The sequence below is a fragment of the Oryzias latipes genome, chromosome 10 (assembly GCF_053564925.1).
Source record: "Oryzias latipes strain Hd-rR chromosome 10, Olatipes_Hd-rR_3.1".
NCBI lineage: Eukaryota > Metazoa > Chordata > Actinopteri > Beloniformes > Adrianichthyidae > Oryzias > Oryzias latipes.
In genome coordinates, this window is record NC_136246.1 from 24,198,914 (window position 1) to 24,216,565 (window position 17,652).

Sequence of the window (17,652 nt, forward strand, 5' to 3'; positions counted from 1 at the left end):
AGGAAACTTGTCAGGCTAACCATGTTCACCATGCCATCAGTAATGCCTTAATGAATTAGATTCATTAGAGAGAGCTGCATTGGGAAAGGGATGCAGGCCTGGATCTGACCTGTGGATTCACTCGTAGCTTCTCCTGTCGTATGTTTGGAGAAAGTCGCTCAGAAAAAAGAGAAGAAACTTAACCTTATCTAAGGTGAAATCACAAATGAAAAGACACCTGACAAAGTCACAGACAAGAGGTAACTTTAATTAACATTGTGAGAATCCAAAAGTTATCTTACAGCTCAGTTTTCATCAAAAACAATAACAATCTATACAGTAGATTTTTTTCTTCCCTTATATTATAGAGCTGTTCAGTGTATTTGCAGTCAAAGACAGACAGAGGAAAAAATAGACAACAGCTATTTGGTTTAAATCTTTTTTGTTGTTGTTGTTGTTTGTTACTTAAGTACAAAACTTTGTCACTCATTACTGATTTTCATATCATGGATGGGACTTTGCTTACAAAGATGCCATTGTATGACAACAGACCTCTGTAGTTCATTTGAAACAGATATGTTGCGGCCCCTCCTGCCCCAGCACAGGCACACAAGTGAGTGAAAAACACTTGTCTGTCAGCAGGCGCCTCCGTTAAAACGATCCTTTCTGCCCACTTAACAAAACCAGGCTCTAGAGAAGAAAAGCAGAGAGAAAAGCCCTATTCTCTGTCCAGCAACAGCTTGAAGACACACTGCAGACACAAAGACCACAGAAATGGCTAATGGGCCAAGGAGCTTCCTTTTCAAACACCCTCGCATGTTGTTGTCCTGTTTAGCTTGTAATGATGCTGCATTATCTAGCTGCCAGAACAGGGAACCGGCTGTTGGACACTGGAGTCGGAGCGGCGACTCCACGGGAGAGATTAGAATTGTGCTGTGACGGTGCTTGGCTTCACTTTTGTGCCACTCTGTGGTACAATTGAAACAGCTGCGATCCAGTGGTTAAGGAAAAACATTACTGTCATGCTGTTGAAATTATTTAATGAGTCAAGAAATGAAGAAAAACGGCTACACATTGTCAATAAAAGTGTATCTATGAAAACTGATGTGCGGCAAACAAAACAGTCAGGCTGCGCTGACTTCCTTTCAAAGGGTGCTGTTGCTGTAGCATTATAGTACGCGGGGATTTGTGATTGTTGAATTATGGCTCTTTGTATTCTAGTCTGGCTGCAGCACCAAACAGAGTGGGTTTGTGCTTCTCCCCAAGTTCTCATGAATTCCTGTGGCAATAGACAATTGTGGTGAGGCTAGAAAACTGTACACGTGATTGAATGAAGAATGAATTTGCATTGTTAAGGCATCTAGACTGCTGGTAAAGATTACAGTGACATAAAAAAAGAAAAAAAAAGTATATAGATACAGTAAGTAAGCAGGCAGAAACGACAAAAGAAAGAACAGAGGGCGAAAAAAAAGGAAAAAACACACAAAAGATAAATCAAAGTGTTTTTAAAGTTCTTCTGGCTTTCACACACAGAGAAGAACCCATGCATATTATCAGTTCTAGAAGAGCATCATTCAGAAAGCCTTAAAAAATTAAACCAAAAGATATAGATTTACAGTATATATTAATGTATGTTTATATTCTTCAAAAATCTACTTCAACCAAATACTCTGAATAAGATGCTACTTTTTGCCATACAATGATCATTTTTATAAGAACAAAAAAGTTTTTTTTTTATTAACTTACAAATAATACAAAAATAGACAATGGCATGTTTTGAATCAACAAATGAAAACAACATAAAAAGGGAGATTTAAAAAGTTGCATTTAAATAGTGGGAAACAACAGTACATAAAAAACAAAAAAAACAGTTCACTTACTGTTTTAAACATACACAACACAACTAAACAAGGTTGAGTCAATGTACAAATGCAAGGGATAAATACACTATTTATAGGATAATTTACAGGAATCCCCATTTTTGAATCCAAATCCATGTTTTCCGTGTTCAGTGGATGAGATATTGACCACACACTGTAAATCTATCGTCTGTACTGAGAAGCTGCCTTAAGACATTAATTGTATACATTTCAAACTGTAGCTATGGCAAAAAAAAGAGATGGGAAATGAAAAATTGGCTTTTTTTATGTACAAAAATAGATCACATATATCACGTTATTTACTCTAATTTGATCATTGCTAGGCTCCTTCAGTACAGTGCTGGCTGAACACGCATCTTCTGGCTTTTTCAAGTCTTTAAAATTTTTAGACAAAAGGTCTACTAAGGCAAAACAACATTTTTTGCCTTTTCTCCTTATGTGACAAGCAGAAACACATATTGCAAACAGCTCAATCCTCACAGTTTTTTTCCAAATTCCAACAAACAAACAAACCAAATGAGAAGAACAAAGAAGGAAGGCATAGTTTGCAACGCTGAAACAATGCTGGGTGATTTTGAGCAACTGTTTAGTTTTAGATTTATGTGATAATTAGCAGCAAAAGTTAGGGGTGGATTTTGCTCTTCTCAGTGTTTCTTTGTGGCATGTGCTGTTGTTCTGTTCACGCAGTGTTGGTTTTTGTGAGTCAAAATGAGGCATTGGATAAACTTCATAAATGTGTTCTGGAAGGGTGTAGGGGCCTCCAGCAATCAAACACAAACATTACAGGTGGAGACAGAAGGATAAATAAATGCTTTTTGTTCATGAGGTCAATGTCACACTGTGGGCGAACTATCAGTCTATGTACTCCATCCATCGCTGTGTCAGTGAAGCTGCGCTAAATCAACCAAAAGGGAAACAACATCACAAAAGTTCATATTGTCCTCTTTTTTTTTTCTTTCTCCCATGTCCCTTCCGATGAAATTCAGTTAGAAAGGCCTGAGTTTAACAGTCTTATCTTGACTTCAGTCATTTCAGCTCCAGAGCACAACAGAGACTCGCCAGATCCTGCTACTGCGTCTTTTCCTCTCAGCATTCCCAAATCTCCAGCTACCCCAGATCCTCTACATGGGCGGAACGATCATTCCAGGGATCGCTGTTTTGTGGGAAAGGAGGGGGAGGAGTGAAAGGGAGATTGAAGGGTAAGGAAAAGGAGAAAAAGAAAGAGAGAGGTCAGTGATGGGATTGCTGGGTTTCATCTGTCATCACAACAGTCACATAAGAGAAATGCGCTCTAGCATCTGGCAAACAAAGACGACTCTCCCTCATTATCTCTTCATTCCGACGTTCCGGAGTGAAAACATTTTTTTCTTCTTCACCGCTTCACTAACTTGGCGTCCATCGACAATGTTTTTAAACTTCTAACGGGCCTTCTGAGCGGCTTCATACATTAGCTGCCACAGATAATCGTTAGCAGTTGTGGTGCGTGTTTAAATGTGCACACGGTGTAATACAAACACGACAGTGACATGGAATAACGGAGGTGATGAAATCTTAATGCTTGAAGGTGGAAAATGGAAAGTCTGTCAGCTGTATTCATTTTTTTGTTCTACAACGTGCCACTCTGCCTTTACTCTTTTTTGGTGTTTTTAAACATGCTCTTGTTGCATTTTTCTCACAATATGTAAAGAAAACGGATCTTAAAATTCTATTTCTGAGTATTTCTTTATTCAAACCTTTGTGAATCAGGAGCAGACCAAGAAAATGCAGTTGGAAAAAACTTATAGATGTGACGTAGGTGCTACAATCGAAAGGCCACAAGCTCTTTGCTTCACTGATGCATCCATTTGCAAACAAATAGTTCCACGTATGTCTTTGTTTTCCTCGTCTGAGCTGGAATCCGACTCAAAACTGTACGGCTGGATAGCTCCAATATTGTTCGCCACTTTTGTTGCACTGGTAATGTTAGGTCTGGGGTGTGAGCGGTAGAGCATGTAAACAAAGAGATGGTGGGAAATGGGGGTGGGCTTACTGTGTGCCAGTAGTCCTGCCTACAACTCAGAGGTGAATTTCTAATCAAATCCAGCCGCTCTGCAGAAACTATGTCCTAGAAAACGACTTTTAATCATAAGTAAAAGATGAATGGGAACACAAATAGATCAAAAGATGATCTGAGTGGGACTTTGAGGCTTAACCCATTCAAAAGCGGTATCCTACATCGTCCCTTTCCTTCGACCAGGCCCCATCAAAGAGAGGAATTTTTAATATAACATATTGGCTCCTTATTGATTTACTTCTACTTTCAATCAACTAATTCTTTGGTTATTTCCTAAGTATTCACACCTTGCTGGGATTAAAAGAGGGATGTGTGTGTCGTGTGAGTGAGATCAGTGAACAGTGGCCATTGGCCCTTTGGGTCATTGTGGTCGGCGCTCATCAACACTGCCAGAGGAAATGAGGAAGTGCTTAGCTTCAGGCACTGATAGAGATTCCCATCCATCATTTCTCTCTCTTTCCCAGTTGAAAACCCAACACCATACAACATCCTGCCTACATGAGCAGACCTTGTGCTGCATTCAGTGGAAATGGGAGAGCAGAGTGACCCAATGTGCCATGACAATCCCCTAGTTGCCTCCCCATAGAGAGAGACAACTGCTGGGGCGCAGGCAGGAAGCAGGAAGTGAAAACAGGAAATGGAACACATATGGTGTGTTATGCGGCCTCTCTGACAAGTCAAGAGTGACATAAAAAACAGAGGAGGAGGAGGAAGGGTAGGGCAGGACGGTGAAAATGATCTGGGGCAGCACAGAGAACAGAGAAAACATGTCAAAGTAAATGAAATTGAAGGGTAACATACTTCAGGAGAAGGCCAGGCCCTGCAGAGAGCTGGCTGATGAGTACTTGCTAGAGTCCACAAAAGACTGATCTTCAGTGAGGAAGGAAGTGAACATAGGGAAAATAATTGGTGAGGAGAAAGAGAAAAGAAAGAAAGTAAAAAAAAAGTAAAAGTGAGAACTTGTTATAATAAATGCAGAAGAGCAGGATTAAAGTTTAAGGATGAACAACTTTGAGTAAAATTCCTTTTTTTCTACTGAAAGATTTATAGTTTACCTCACCAATAGTTTCAATAAATGAGGTCTATAAGTAGAACAGCTTACCTTGCAGGCTGTTAGCATTAGTGCTGGTGCAGGTTGGCGGAGGGGAGTTTTGGGGTCGAACAACGGGGGCGAAGGCGCTCTTCTGCTTGACGGCAGCAGAAACCATGTTGGCGGGAGAAAAAGAGAAGATGCCGGAGGAGCTGCTGCAGTTGGAGGGCAGGCTAGTCGAGGATGCCATGGTGGGGCTGGACGGGACGACTGAGAGAAGAAAAAGGGGGCAGGAAAGGGTGTTTAAGGGGGTTTGTAAGGTGTATGCCAGGGAGGAGGGGCGGGGAGGAGAGATGAAGACAGAAAGGGGGTTAGAGAGAGGGCCGAGGGCAGAGGACGGGAAGGCGGGATGAACAGAAAGGGACTGGTCAATGGATGATGGCAGGAAGGATAATGTTTAGGTCTCGAATCAACTGACTCAAATTGCTTTTGCAGCTTCTTGTGCAGATATGCAGGAATCTAGCTATAAGACTTTCCACTGCTAAAGCTATAATGCTTCAAAGGAACCCTCACTAAACAGTTTCATCTCTATCTTTTATTGGTTTTTATTCTTCAGCATGTGCTCAAGGGGTGCTGGGAGTACACCAGCATCTCCTTCCCTAGCTGTAGTGCTTTTTTCGCTGCATTTGGTTATCACCAGATTATTGGCACAAAATGATTACAACCAACAATGAGAAGGGACTGTTCAATGGATTAAAACTAAATTACCCAGCAATATTTCATTTTTTCAGTTTCAGCCACACCTAAAGCATTCTTATAATAAACATTATTAAACATGAACTGATAATTCTGCATAGATTTATGCCCCTTACTACAAACACTGAGCTTAATTGAACTTTTCATGTTTTTGACTACTAAATCAATATGTTTATTGTTTAAAAAAAAGGTTTAAATTTGTGATATTTAGTGAAAAATTTTACTTGTAAAGTCCCATCTTTGGATCTGTTTTAAAATTGTTCTTTAAATCATGACAATATTGTTTTAAAACCAAAATCAAAAACCTGTGTTTGTTTTCTAGGACACAGTTTCTGCAGAGTGGCAGGACTTCATTAGAAATTGTGGGCAGGACTATAAACCCGGCCCCTTCCCCAAATCCATCTACACACTCTCCTGCAGCCTTCCAGTCCCCCGCACCACCCAACCGTTACATCACTGGTGCAACAAAGGTGGCGAGCAATATCAGAGCCATCCAGCTGTAAAGTTTTGAGCCAGATGCCAGCTCAGACAAGGAAAATTAAAACAAACATGGATCTAGTCGTCTACAATCAATGCATCATAATGGAGCACAGCAGAGAGTTTGTTGTGGCTTGCTGTAGTAGCTTCTACATCACACCTACAAGATTCCAGCTGCATTTCATCATCTGCTCTTGATTCACAATGATTTGATGAAATCAATACTCAAAAACAGAAACTTAAGTTTAATTTTCTTTGAATAAGTCTTTCAACGTCAGAAAAAGCCACAAGACAATGTTAAAAACACCAAAACAAAACTTCAGGTATCGGTAAGCGTGATTTTTTGCAAATCTACAAACAGGCCAGCAGTTTCACTTGAAATTGTACTTTCTGATTGTACCCCAATATCTGTAAATATCTCGAGTTGTGGAGTTTCTAAGACTAACAAGTGAAAAACAAGAGTATGCTGGGCTAAAGCAGGGGTGCAAAACTTAGCTGGGCTTTCATGAATACACATTTTATTTTTTGTGATTATTTCAAGTGGAAAAGATGGTTATGATGACCCTTTTGCAAACAGGTCACAAAGCCATTTTCTGTGTATTCTAAAAATAAAAATACTCAAATTACATTATTACACACAAACCATTCTTACACCCATCAATCTATTAGAATTTCTCGTGGATTTAGCATTGATTAACAATTTTATTGAATGCAATAAACATTCTTATTTTAATTTTTCTAAAAAGAACCTAGAACCACTTTTCTTAAAAATAAATTTATGTGTATTTTACCACAAAGCAAGTGTACCACGGAATCTATTTTTGGTATTTTTCAGTTACACTGATGTCACCATGGGTTCTCATTGGTTAAGATTTTACTAAATATTAAAGAGCAGAATAATTGATTTTTTTCCATCTTAGCTGTACGAGCTTAAAGCCTTGGCAATAGTGTCAAAACAGAAATGCAGGTCTGCACTGAAGCATTTAGAAACAATACAAATATAACATGTCTGGCCTATAACATGCAGCTCACAGACAGATTCAAAACAGCTCTTGCAATGACCAGAGACATTGTATAGCAAAAACAACCAGTTTGTCATCTTCATTACCAAAATCACCTCACCCATCCATTTCTCCCTGGTTTGTCTTTTTTCTTCTAATACACTAAGAGCATTTTCCCCCTCAGTGGTTTTACAATCAGCTGAGTCGTATTTCACATGCCCTCTGATACCTGCGTCTGCTTTTATTGTTGTTATTATCCAACACTTAGCTTTTATGGCTCTTCCTGACAAATCCTTGCAATAAAGTCATAATCCATTTATGAAGGGGCCTAACTAATCAATTAATGAAAATTGGACGTACAAAGGAAGGCTGAGGGGGCATTGATTGAAAGTGTCTGTGTGGGGCCGATGAGCCTGTTAAAATACTTGTTAACACCAAGGAATCAAAGAGCTGAAATGGAATTGCTTCTCTAGCAATTAGTTTATTGATTTAATCAAGGGTCTTTAATGTAGAGGGTGAATGTGTGCGCGCAGAGGTGGCGGTGGGGTGTGTGTTTTGAAGGGGGTGTTAGGTGATCGGCTCCCTTGGCCCATAAAGTGGAGATTTGACTCTGCTTTAAAGAAACAGATGAGCCAGCTGAACTTCAGCAACCTTTGTGTGAATTCTTGAATCCACTTCAAGCCCTCACTGAAACCCTGTAATGTTCAAATCTGATCCCAGCTCTGCACCCCTCTGTCCTTTGATTTCCTCACCCACTCTCTGGTTTGTCAGCTGAAGGATGTGGTGCATTTACTCACTAGCGTAGGGCGAGTTGCCTGCAGATCCATTGAGGAAGTTGGGCGAAGTGCCCAGAGTTGCCATGCCAGAGTTAGCATAGCCATTCATGCTAGTGGAGACAGTGCTGTAGCTACTCTGCTGGGGAGTGGAGCTGGGGACATAACCATGAGGGGACACACTGCTCGTACTCCTATTAAAACCTATGGACAGGGAGAAAAAAAAGAAAGGAAGAATGAAGATTTGTGTTAGCAGGCAAAGCAAACAGAAGACAACCAGAAAGCCTGCATGCAGAGCTGCCAATTGATGTTTTTCTTCACAACGCTCACAGATGCAGCTTTATAAGGCCAAGCAACTTCAGGAAGACAGTAGACAACATATGGGAAAGGGGGAAAGCACTTCATAAAGTGAAAGAAGAATGATTTGACAGCTACTGAAACAAGGAGCCTTTAACCCTGCTGGCTCCCATCAAGACTTACATACAGCTGTGAGGCAACGTACACTCAAAAGCAGCTGTTTTTTTTTTTTTTTTAAAAGTTTGAAATAATGGATTCTCCAACAGGACTTAACTCAAGCTTACTGCGGAATGGGGAAAACAAAACATGCTGACTCTTGATGAAAGACAGCTGGAATCGAACATCAAGTGCAGCAAGGCCTGCTTTCTGTTACAGGTGTATTCATTATTCTCACCGACCCTCCATAATTCACATCTCCTCTCTCCATACCTGCTTCCCAATCTGTACTGGGAACAAACTATAGCTTACAAGATAAGCAACTGATCTCTTTTGTTTCCTCACATCTGCAGATGTTTCCGAATGAAGATGAAGGGCAGTGGAAGCTCATTGGAATTATTGAGATACATCCAAAGGATGGTCCATCCACTCTTCTGTTGTTCCCCTGATACAAGGTGATGAATCACCACTGACTGTACCCACATTTCTCTCTGTCAGACAGGGGCCGACCCCAGTCTGATATACACACCCTCAGGACCCACTCATATTTCTCCATCGTACTCCATCCATGGCTTTCTTTTTCTCCATTTTTCACTCTCTCTCTAAGGCTTTCTGTCCTTCTTCAAGTTTTCCCTGTTTCTTATTGCCACCACCTTCCCTCTCCTCCTCCTCCTCCTCTTCCTTCTCCTGCCCTCCTTTCTTCCAGACTTTCTTATTTGCACTTTACTCTTAAATCACTGCCTCTGTATTTCCCACATGAAAAATAAAATCTGTACCTCACCATTCATTTTTACTGTCTATCCTGGAAAAAAAATAAATGAATCACTGCCCCCCCATCATTTGCTCACCCTGATTGGCTGTTTGCGCCACCTCTGACCCAGTGAACGAGTTTACGGCCATCATGCCAGCGTGGACGGAGCTGCTGCCAAGACCCGCGAGCTGGTTGTGCCCTCGTGGCACTGTTGTGTAGAGGGCTTCTGCGATGTCAGCTGCTCGTTTTAGAATCATTTCCTGACAGAGAAGAAGTAGAAAAAAAAATAGATGTGACAACTGACAGAACAGGGATTAGGGAATGTATAACACAACATTGACGCAGGCTTTACAGCCTTAGAAGAAAACTAGATCTTCATCCAAGATATTGAGTGTGTAAACCTTGCAGAGCTGAGAGCTTTTTATCAGCGGTCACTGAGAGAAGTGGGATTGGTTTTAGAAAATGGATGAAAGGCTCATTTTGAGGACTCATCAAACCTATCCCTAGCTTTTTCCCTGTTTTTTCTTTTCTTTCAATCTTCTCCTCCTTCACAGTCAAGCCTTAATTTGACTTCTTTTTTCCATCTGTCTCAGCTCTCTCAGTCCTCTCTCCACTTATTTTGCATTGTTCTTTTTCTTTCCATCCTCATGAGCTGATAAAAGCTCTGACATATTCCCATGCGGATGCCTGTGACTCCCAGATCTTGGATGCACTCAGCAGGGTGCTGCAGGGCTGGTGGAGACACCGCCTTTGAAGCTGCCAATAGTTTGTGCTACAAATATGATTTTCTCTTAGTTCAGATATAAAAATATGAGTGTTTTTGTGTGCATGTGTGTGTGGTTACCTGGTTGTTATGAGGCATCCCGTACAAGGCCTCTACCAGGTCTGCTGCTCTCTTCAAAATCACCTCCTACAATCAAGAGCAGACAGAGGAAGGAGATTGATCATGAGTGTGACAGCTCAAAGAGTTCAGTCAGTTTTATTACGTATCACTCCTTACATTATGCTGTGAATGCAGAACAGAGAGTGCAAGAGTGGGAATAGGCAGACAGAGAGAAGGAGAGGAAGAGAAATGGGCCTATCCCCGCACTTTGTTACTTGCTGGGCAGTTTGGGAGAGCACAGGGAAGATACTGTTATCTGTGAATAAAACATGAACCTATATCTCTCTATCAGTCAACCATCTCCGGCGTCTTCTCCCTTCCTCCTGTCATTGACTGATCATGAATCCACCGCACATGATCATGCATCGATCTCATTTAACACAACATATCATCAGGTTGACGGCTATACAACTCCCCTCGTCAGCTGGAACACACCCGTCTCCTGCCCTGTATTAACCCCGGTAATGATCCGAGTGAATGGCTCTGCATCCACTTTGTGTGATAAATGTGGAACATCATTGCTCAGGTAAAACCATCCTGTGAAATTTCCCACATCAAACATTTATCCTAACACACTGCTACTGCTTCCCTGCGCTCATTTTCTCCCCTTTCTCTGTCTTGACTCTTTTTCCTGCCCGAGTGTATGAGTGTGTGACTCCAGGCAGTCGTTATATATGTGTGTGCGTGTGATGTAGACACCTACAGCCCTACGAAACCCTTTTTAAAAGTTAATGTGCCGGGGCCAGGATATATGCTGGAGGCGCGACAACCAGAAAATTGCAGCCCCCACCCCTCCTGCCTCCCCTCCAACCTTCTCCTCGTTTCTTTCTCTCCCTCTTTCGCTTACACCGGCGTGCACACACGCTGTGCGTTATACTCTCCTGAGTGTATCCCTCGCTGTGAACAAGCCCCGGAGCATGTGTGCTCTCTGTTCCGTGACACACCGCCTTTCAATCAGACCTCATATAGCGCAGACACACACACACACGATCAGCCACACATGCAGCCACGCACATGTGGAGGCTGTCGAGCACACCAAAGACATGACGCGAGGGTCAGCAAAGCAATAAAGATTGTAGAGCGCTGTCCGAGGTGCTAAATTCACTCAATAATGGGAGCGCTGCCTCTGTGTTAACCTCCCATTACTAGCACTATCTGGGGGAGGCAAAGAGGGAGGGTGGGGGAGGAGAAGCGGAGAGGGGAGACCAGAGAGGAGGCCTGCTTGAGGTGATTGAGAGATGTAGAGGCCTTAGGAAGGTAAGTGGTTCTTTAGTATGTATGCGCTGCTCCTTGTTCCCTTCTCTCTGCTGTTCCCTGACGCCCCATGCCTCCCAGGGATCGCTAGATGGGTAAAGGGAAGGAGGAGATGAAGGGACAGAGGGAAAAGAGGAAATGAGGAAAGTGGGAGGCATCGTGACACAAACACATCTCCAGCTGGAGTGTTCCACCATGACACGTGGAAGCTCAGTTGCTGTCCCTGCACTTCTCTTTTTGTGCAGCCCCCTTTTCTGTCTCCAACCATCGTTCCCGTTCTCTATTAATCACTCTGCTGTGCCCTGCATGGACCTAACAGCCTCTCGTTAGCGAAGGGGTTCTGTCCAGTAACTAAATGCGATTAGGCAGCGCTCCAGAGTCATTCTGATAAACAGATAAATGCAGTTAGCGCCGCGCTGCCTCCCTCGTTCTGCCGCTGTAAGGGGAGCCCATTTCCTGGGCGCAGGGTCTCTTCCCGTAAAGTCAGGCCCGCAGAGACAACAACAGGAAAGGGAACCTGATCCAGAGCAGAGCCTAGCCACGTCTGGATGAGCGGCCACTCATTAGATGGACACAGACCCCCCCTGCCACACCAGAGCATTTACTAAACACCCTACAGTCAAGGCACCCAGTCACTCAAATTATTGGTCAGGTAGCCACAAAGCTAACTGACCAACTGATAGGGGGATTGTTATTTAGCTCATTACCAGATCATTAATAATGCATAAAGTGAAAGAACAAGCATGGGGGGTGTCCTTGGTATCATAGGTAGATTTGTTGGGAATTCTTCAGATGCTTCTACCAGAGTTTCTTGTTTAAAAGTTTAATGGCGTTGTACCTGGAAATGGATATTGCGAGAAGTTGCCAACGTGTTCCCTGTCTCCTGCCCCTCCATAATGATTGAGGCCAACAGTTGGGAGAAGTGTGGTCAACAAAATGTTATTACCTCAATAAAGGCACAAATCAATAGAGCTGAAATGAACAACCAGGGCTACCAGCTACGGCTGTTCATTTAGAAGAAAAAGAGACACCACTGAGTGAGAAAGAAAGGGGGGGGGGGGAGATGGATGGATATAAAGATATTTAGAGAAAGACAGGGGGCTGATAGGCTAAAGACCAGAACTCACAGGGACAAGTCTCATAGCCACCAAACACGCAGCGAGGACAAGTGAGTTCTCTATCTTCCCTCCACATCTACCTGGGCTTTTCATCTCTACCTCGTGGCGACTTCCCTCCACTGAGTGCGTACGTGTAAGCACGTGCATGTGTGCACGTGAGTGTGTGCCGCTCCATAGATGTGTGCTGGAAGTAATAAAGTCCACCCGGGGTTGACTTCGATCCACTGACCCAGCAGGAGGTAGGACTGGACAGCTATGATGGATCACCTAACCTGCTTCTGCTACTCTCCTCTTTTCTCCCCTCAACCTCCTTTCCTCTTACCATCCCTCTTTCCCTCCCTCCATCTCCTCCTTTCCTTTCCCACTTTGGCAGTCTAAGTGACCTTATCCTCAGCACCAGGATGAATGGAGGTGCTTGTGCAGCTGCAGTTCAGGTAAAGTGTTTGTTTGAACATGCAATGACTATGAATACAGGATTAAATGGTTTTGTGCGTGCTCCATGCAGCTTCCACTGTGCATGATGTCATACTTCCATGTTTGTGTGTGTGTTCCAAAATTCTAGTTCCCCCCCCCTATATCTCAACATTTTCCAGGAACACATTCCTTTCAACACAAAAAGTAGCACAGCCATTAAAAAGGCACAGGGGTAACAAACCTTGGGTAATCTCTCTTGGTCTCCAGGGTGTCTTGGGATGACCTTCTGTAATCTCTGGAAGCCATAGTCTATAGTTGGCTCGTTCAGGGCTAATCAGAAAGACAGAACAGACAGGTAAATAGAAAACATCTTTAATATCTTCATGATGAAAACAGTCTTTCAAGGAGCATACTGCAGCAGACTCACAGCAAAGCAGACTCAGTCAAACACAGCTCTACATGAATATTTCAACATTAAACCAGATACTGTGGATGTGGGTGTTCTCTGTTAAGCCCTGGTGTGTGTCTTTGTTTGTCTGTGATGTAATGAATCTCTCTCTGTCTCCTGCTTTGGTAGTTAATAAAAAGACTGTCAGGAATCAGGCGCAGTGAAAACGCATGTGCACGTGTGTGTGTGTGTGCATTTGCGACTATGTGTGTCCCGTGGTCTTACGTTGATCAGTGACTAATATAAGCAATTATAGAGCTTGCTTCCAATATAACAAAGGCTTGATCGCTCCGGGGAACAAGCTAAATACGTGCACACTTGCAGACACACGTGCACACACATTCACCTACACACACACAGTATCAGTCAGACGGCGGCAAGAGAGCCCTCTCTCCATGCTGCGGTCGTACTACGGTAATTGAATATGAGAAGATTTACCATGAATATTTAAACATTACAATAAATACAATGAAGATCTGAGGCTTATTCAGCAAACACTTCAGAGGAGGACGGCTGGATAAGTGCTCTCGCCACATAATTCTGTCCTAATGTATCGTCTGCCTAACGCCGTCCCCACTGCCTTTTACCCTCCTCCTTTTTTTCTACCGCCAGGGGAACTTTCGCTACTTTTTCAAGCTCCAGCCTTTAACGTGGTGCTGCTGCACAGTTTGCAGTCACACGCGGGGCTTCAGTGTGTGCTTTTGCAATTGCATGTGTGTTAAATGAAAAGGACCCATTAGGCATGAGAAAACAAAAAGTGTGGGTTTCGTGCCGCCCGTCTGTTTCTCCTGTGGGTCCCAGCTTGGACGTTTCCTGGGGGCTGATGCCCTCCTCGCCTCACATCTGAGCAGCCAGGCGGACTAGACGGCTCCCAGAAAAAGAGGCCCCTAGAGGCTATGAGTCCAAGCTGTCCTGCTGGACCTCTAGTGGCTCCTCTTGGGCCCACACAAACCAAAAAAGAAAAAAAAAGGAAGCAAGAACAGGTAATGCTCTGTTTCGCCGAAACAAACGTGTTTGGACACTTGCCCCACAGGGACGCTCTTCTGTAAGAGTGAATGAAAAGAAAAGGCGAATGGCTAAAAGCTAAGACGGCACTGGGAGGGAAACTGAGAAGTTGGGGGTCCAGGGACAGGCTCAGCTTGAAGAGATTTAGAGGCTAAGTAAACCCAAACAATGGAATGATCACATGCAACAAACAAAGTGTGAAGTATTGCTGAGGACAAATATTTGACATTGCTCCTCTGTCGTCTGATCTTTTGGAGGCCTAAGGGGGATTTGCCTTGGATTAGGCTTACAGAATGAGGAGGGGATTGTTCCAGTAACATCCCCTGTTTCGTCTGATTTTTTTTTTTTTTTATCAGTTCAAGTCAATAAATATGCTTTGTGGGGAACAATAGTGTAAAAACTTTCAGACATGGAACTAAAAAGAATGTTTGGTTAAATTGAAAGAGAAAATACGATTTTGTTTGCTTTTTGCCATGGACCATGAATCACAGGGGGGAGTATGTGAGGGACAACACACTTCACTTGCTACCTTACTGTTTCTCTTTTGGGATTAATTTGACTTTTTATGTCTTGCTAACCTATGGTCAGCATCGTTCATTCCATGGCAGAAATCCTAGCATGCTCCAGGATTCAAAGCATACTTTGTTGTACAGGTATATTTATAATCCTTAGCTGTCGCTCCACAGAAGAGCAAATCAAAGCCAGTAAAACATAACTGCCATAAATAAATGAATAGATGAGCAACAGCCCTGGACTGGAGGGATTCATCTAGCAATCACCCACATCAGATCAGATCAATGCTCATGGAAATTTCATGAAGCCAGGAATCCACATCGCTTCATATTTCACTATAATAACCCACAGAGCCGCAGGGGGAGTGTGCGTAAAGCTGGGAGGTGGTGGGAGAGGAAGGAGAGGAGGTTAGGGTGGAGGGTGAGCATGGGCCTCGGAGGTATGAGCTTCAGGGGTGGAGTAAAAAGGGTGGATGAATGAGGTGCGATGAAAAGGAGGGAGGAGGGTAATTGAGAGGTCAGAGTGTGGAGTCGTGCTGGAAACAGGAAGGGAAGGAGGGGGGGCTTGAAGAAATGGAAGGGAAAAAGGAAAACACCGTCCGGTTGTCCTCCCGTGTCACAACACTGTGGGTGCTGGGAGTCAGGTGAGTAGTTGCAGGGTTAGGTAATTGGCTCTGAGGCTTGATGTTAACACCTTAACAGGCCCTCAGACAGCGGGTAAGGAGCTGATCATATCACAGCCTTCTGCTACTCCCTCTTTTTCCCCTCGCTACATCCCTCTTTCCCTCCCCCTCTCGCTCCCTGTCCTTCCCTCCCCTGTGCAGTCTCCAGTGCTCAGGTGTGATCTCATAAGCGCTGCCTGGCGATCGATGCCGCCAGTGGCAGGGGGTTCAATAGCCCTGAATTACGGCTTCATTTCTGCCCCCCCACCCCACCCCGCTTCTCTCTCTTCTCACACAGATGAGAGCTGCCCCACCCCACCCTCGCCAACTCCCCCCCAGCCCCCCTCCAAACCAACTACTCACAATCCAGATCAATACCTTACAATCTAATTTTTATCCATTTTTCCATAAACCCTGAGATTGCGTTTATTTGCAGAATCCGACAAGCTAAATAAAGCATCGCTTGAACATGTCAGGGAGACTAATGCACGGCTGGAAATTCATACGGAGAAAAACAGATGAGTGGAGCTTTTTGCTCCTAAAGGAAGGGAGAAGCTAAGGCCCGAGGGAGAGAAAGGGAGCAGGAGGGAAAGATGGGAGATTCTACAAATCAATTGAGGTGAGGATGCAAGTGGAGCGTAAGCTCTAATTATCTGTTGCAAAAAGCGCACGTCGACAGTTAACAATACCTGACAGCCCGGATCCTCACAAGTAGAATACAAATTTGAAAAATCTTGATGGAACGTGTGCGCTCGAATTAAGATACAAGGAAGAAACCATTCCCCCAGCTGAACGCTGCTCATTTCAGCACAGAGTTAAATAATCTACATTCAAAATTCATTTACATCATCATCACGGAGCAGATGTTTCCGTAATAAGACGGGAGCATGCTAAAGAGGGAAGACGAGCCACATGGTGCAGAAAATTAATCTCAATCCCAAACAGAGTTGTGAAATTCCTCGCAGTTTAGACTGGGTGCTGTAAATGTGAACGTATGAAGCTACCTCAGCTGCCTTCGTCTCCAGCTGCAGACCGGCCATTTTAATCAACAGCAAGCATCTGCCAAAGCTCAATAAAAGACAGCATTCACAAAGAGGAGCAAGACAAGCAATTGACCAGCTCGCTGCTGAAACCCATTTTTATTGCTTGATGACTCCGTGCTGCTTTTGTGCATCCGAGACACACACATGTAGTCATGCATAGCTGTGGGTCCATTACAAGGCTCTACAAACCTGGCCTATATATATCTACGTTGGTATTAATATCATGAAGCTTAATATATAAAAAAAGCAAGAAATCACATTAGAATTTTCTTTTTGTACAATTTCCTTATGTAGAATTAGACAAGAGCTTGCATGTATCAAAACCTGATGCCTGCATATGTGTATTACTCCTTTTTATTAAATGGCAGGCCTTCCTCTGCCCCTAAAACTAATTTTGAGCATGGCGAGAGCCACACAGAGACAGGGAGAAATGTCAGCATCAGCTGGTTTAAATTCTGTTCTTGACTTTTCTCTTTTTCCTCAATGTCTCTGCTCCTCCTGGCATCGACTGACAGATGTTTCCTACAGACCTAATCTTCACTCTTCCCTGAAAAACTACTCCTAATGTTTGTGTGTGGCTGCGTGTCAGTGGCAGCCTTAATGTGAGCCAGCACAGCCTTTTAATATCAGCAGAAGTTGTAGCGGAAGCACTAAGCAGACACGGGTGCATACAGAGGAGGGAGAAGGATTGCCTTTCGAACGACTTGGGTGATTCATCAACTCCCTCCAATCTAAGGCCAGTTTTCCCGTGTCAAACACACAATCGCATGCACGCATGGAGATACACATTTGCCCCGCTGGAGGGTACATTATGACATTATATTGCATGCAAAAGGGAGTTTTTTTGCTGGTAAATGTTGCAAAGGCTGCAATCGACTAAAAGGTGATACACAACAAAACATGGCGATGCATTTGCACAGAGGAGGGGGGGCAGGCAATGACCTGATAATGAGAGAAGGATGGAGGAAGAGTGGAAGATTAGGGAGAGCTCTCCGCCCAGAAGTGGGTAAGGCAGAGGGCAGAGAGTGGAACAGAGGCGGGATAAGGGGATAAAAAGACAGATGAAGAGCTGGGGAAGAGAAAAAAAATACATTCTTTTATTCTTATCAGTGGATAGCTTAATTGCTTTGATGAGTCTAATTGGAGCTTTCTGAAGTCTA

At 43.5% G+C, this 17,652-nt stretch overlaps 1 protein-coding gene across 4 annotated transcripts in view; it reads right to left on the reverse strand.

The window, feature by feature from the left end:
* Window positions 1-226: 226 nt before the first annotated feature.
* The window catches only part of ebf1a (EBF transcription factor 1a), a 54,857-nt gene continuing 37,431 nt past the window's right edge, over window positions 227-17,652 (reverse strand). The window contains exons 11-17 of one of the 4 annotated variants that reach the window (XR_013658379.1): window positions 13,064-13,152; window positions 9,998-10,063; window positions 9,251-9,413; window positions 7,974-8,153; window positions 5,015-5,366; window positions 4,714-4,782; window positions 227-3,012 (exon numbers count right to left, since the gene is read on the reverse strand). Coding sequence is in view for 2 of the 4 variants with exons in the window: in XM_011480366.4 (XP_011478668.1) it covers window positions 4,715-4,782; window positions 5,015-5,212; window positions 7,974-8,153; window positions 9,251-9,413; window positions 9,998-10,063; window positions 13,064-13,152 (764 nt within the window). In the remaining 2 variants the exon portion in view is untranslated. The remainder of the gene's footprint in view (window positions 3,013-4,713; window positions 4,783-5,014; window positions 5,367-7,973; window positions 8,154-9,250; window positions 9,414-9,997; window positions 10,064-13,063; window positions 13,153-17,652) is intronic. The other 3 variants (XM_011480366.4, XR_013658380.1, XM_004073412.5) reach the window with 3 other exon arrangements.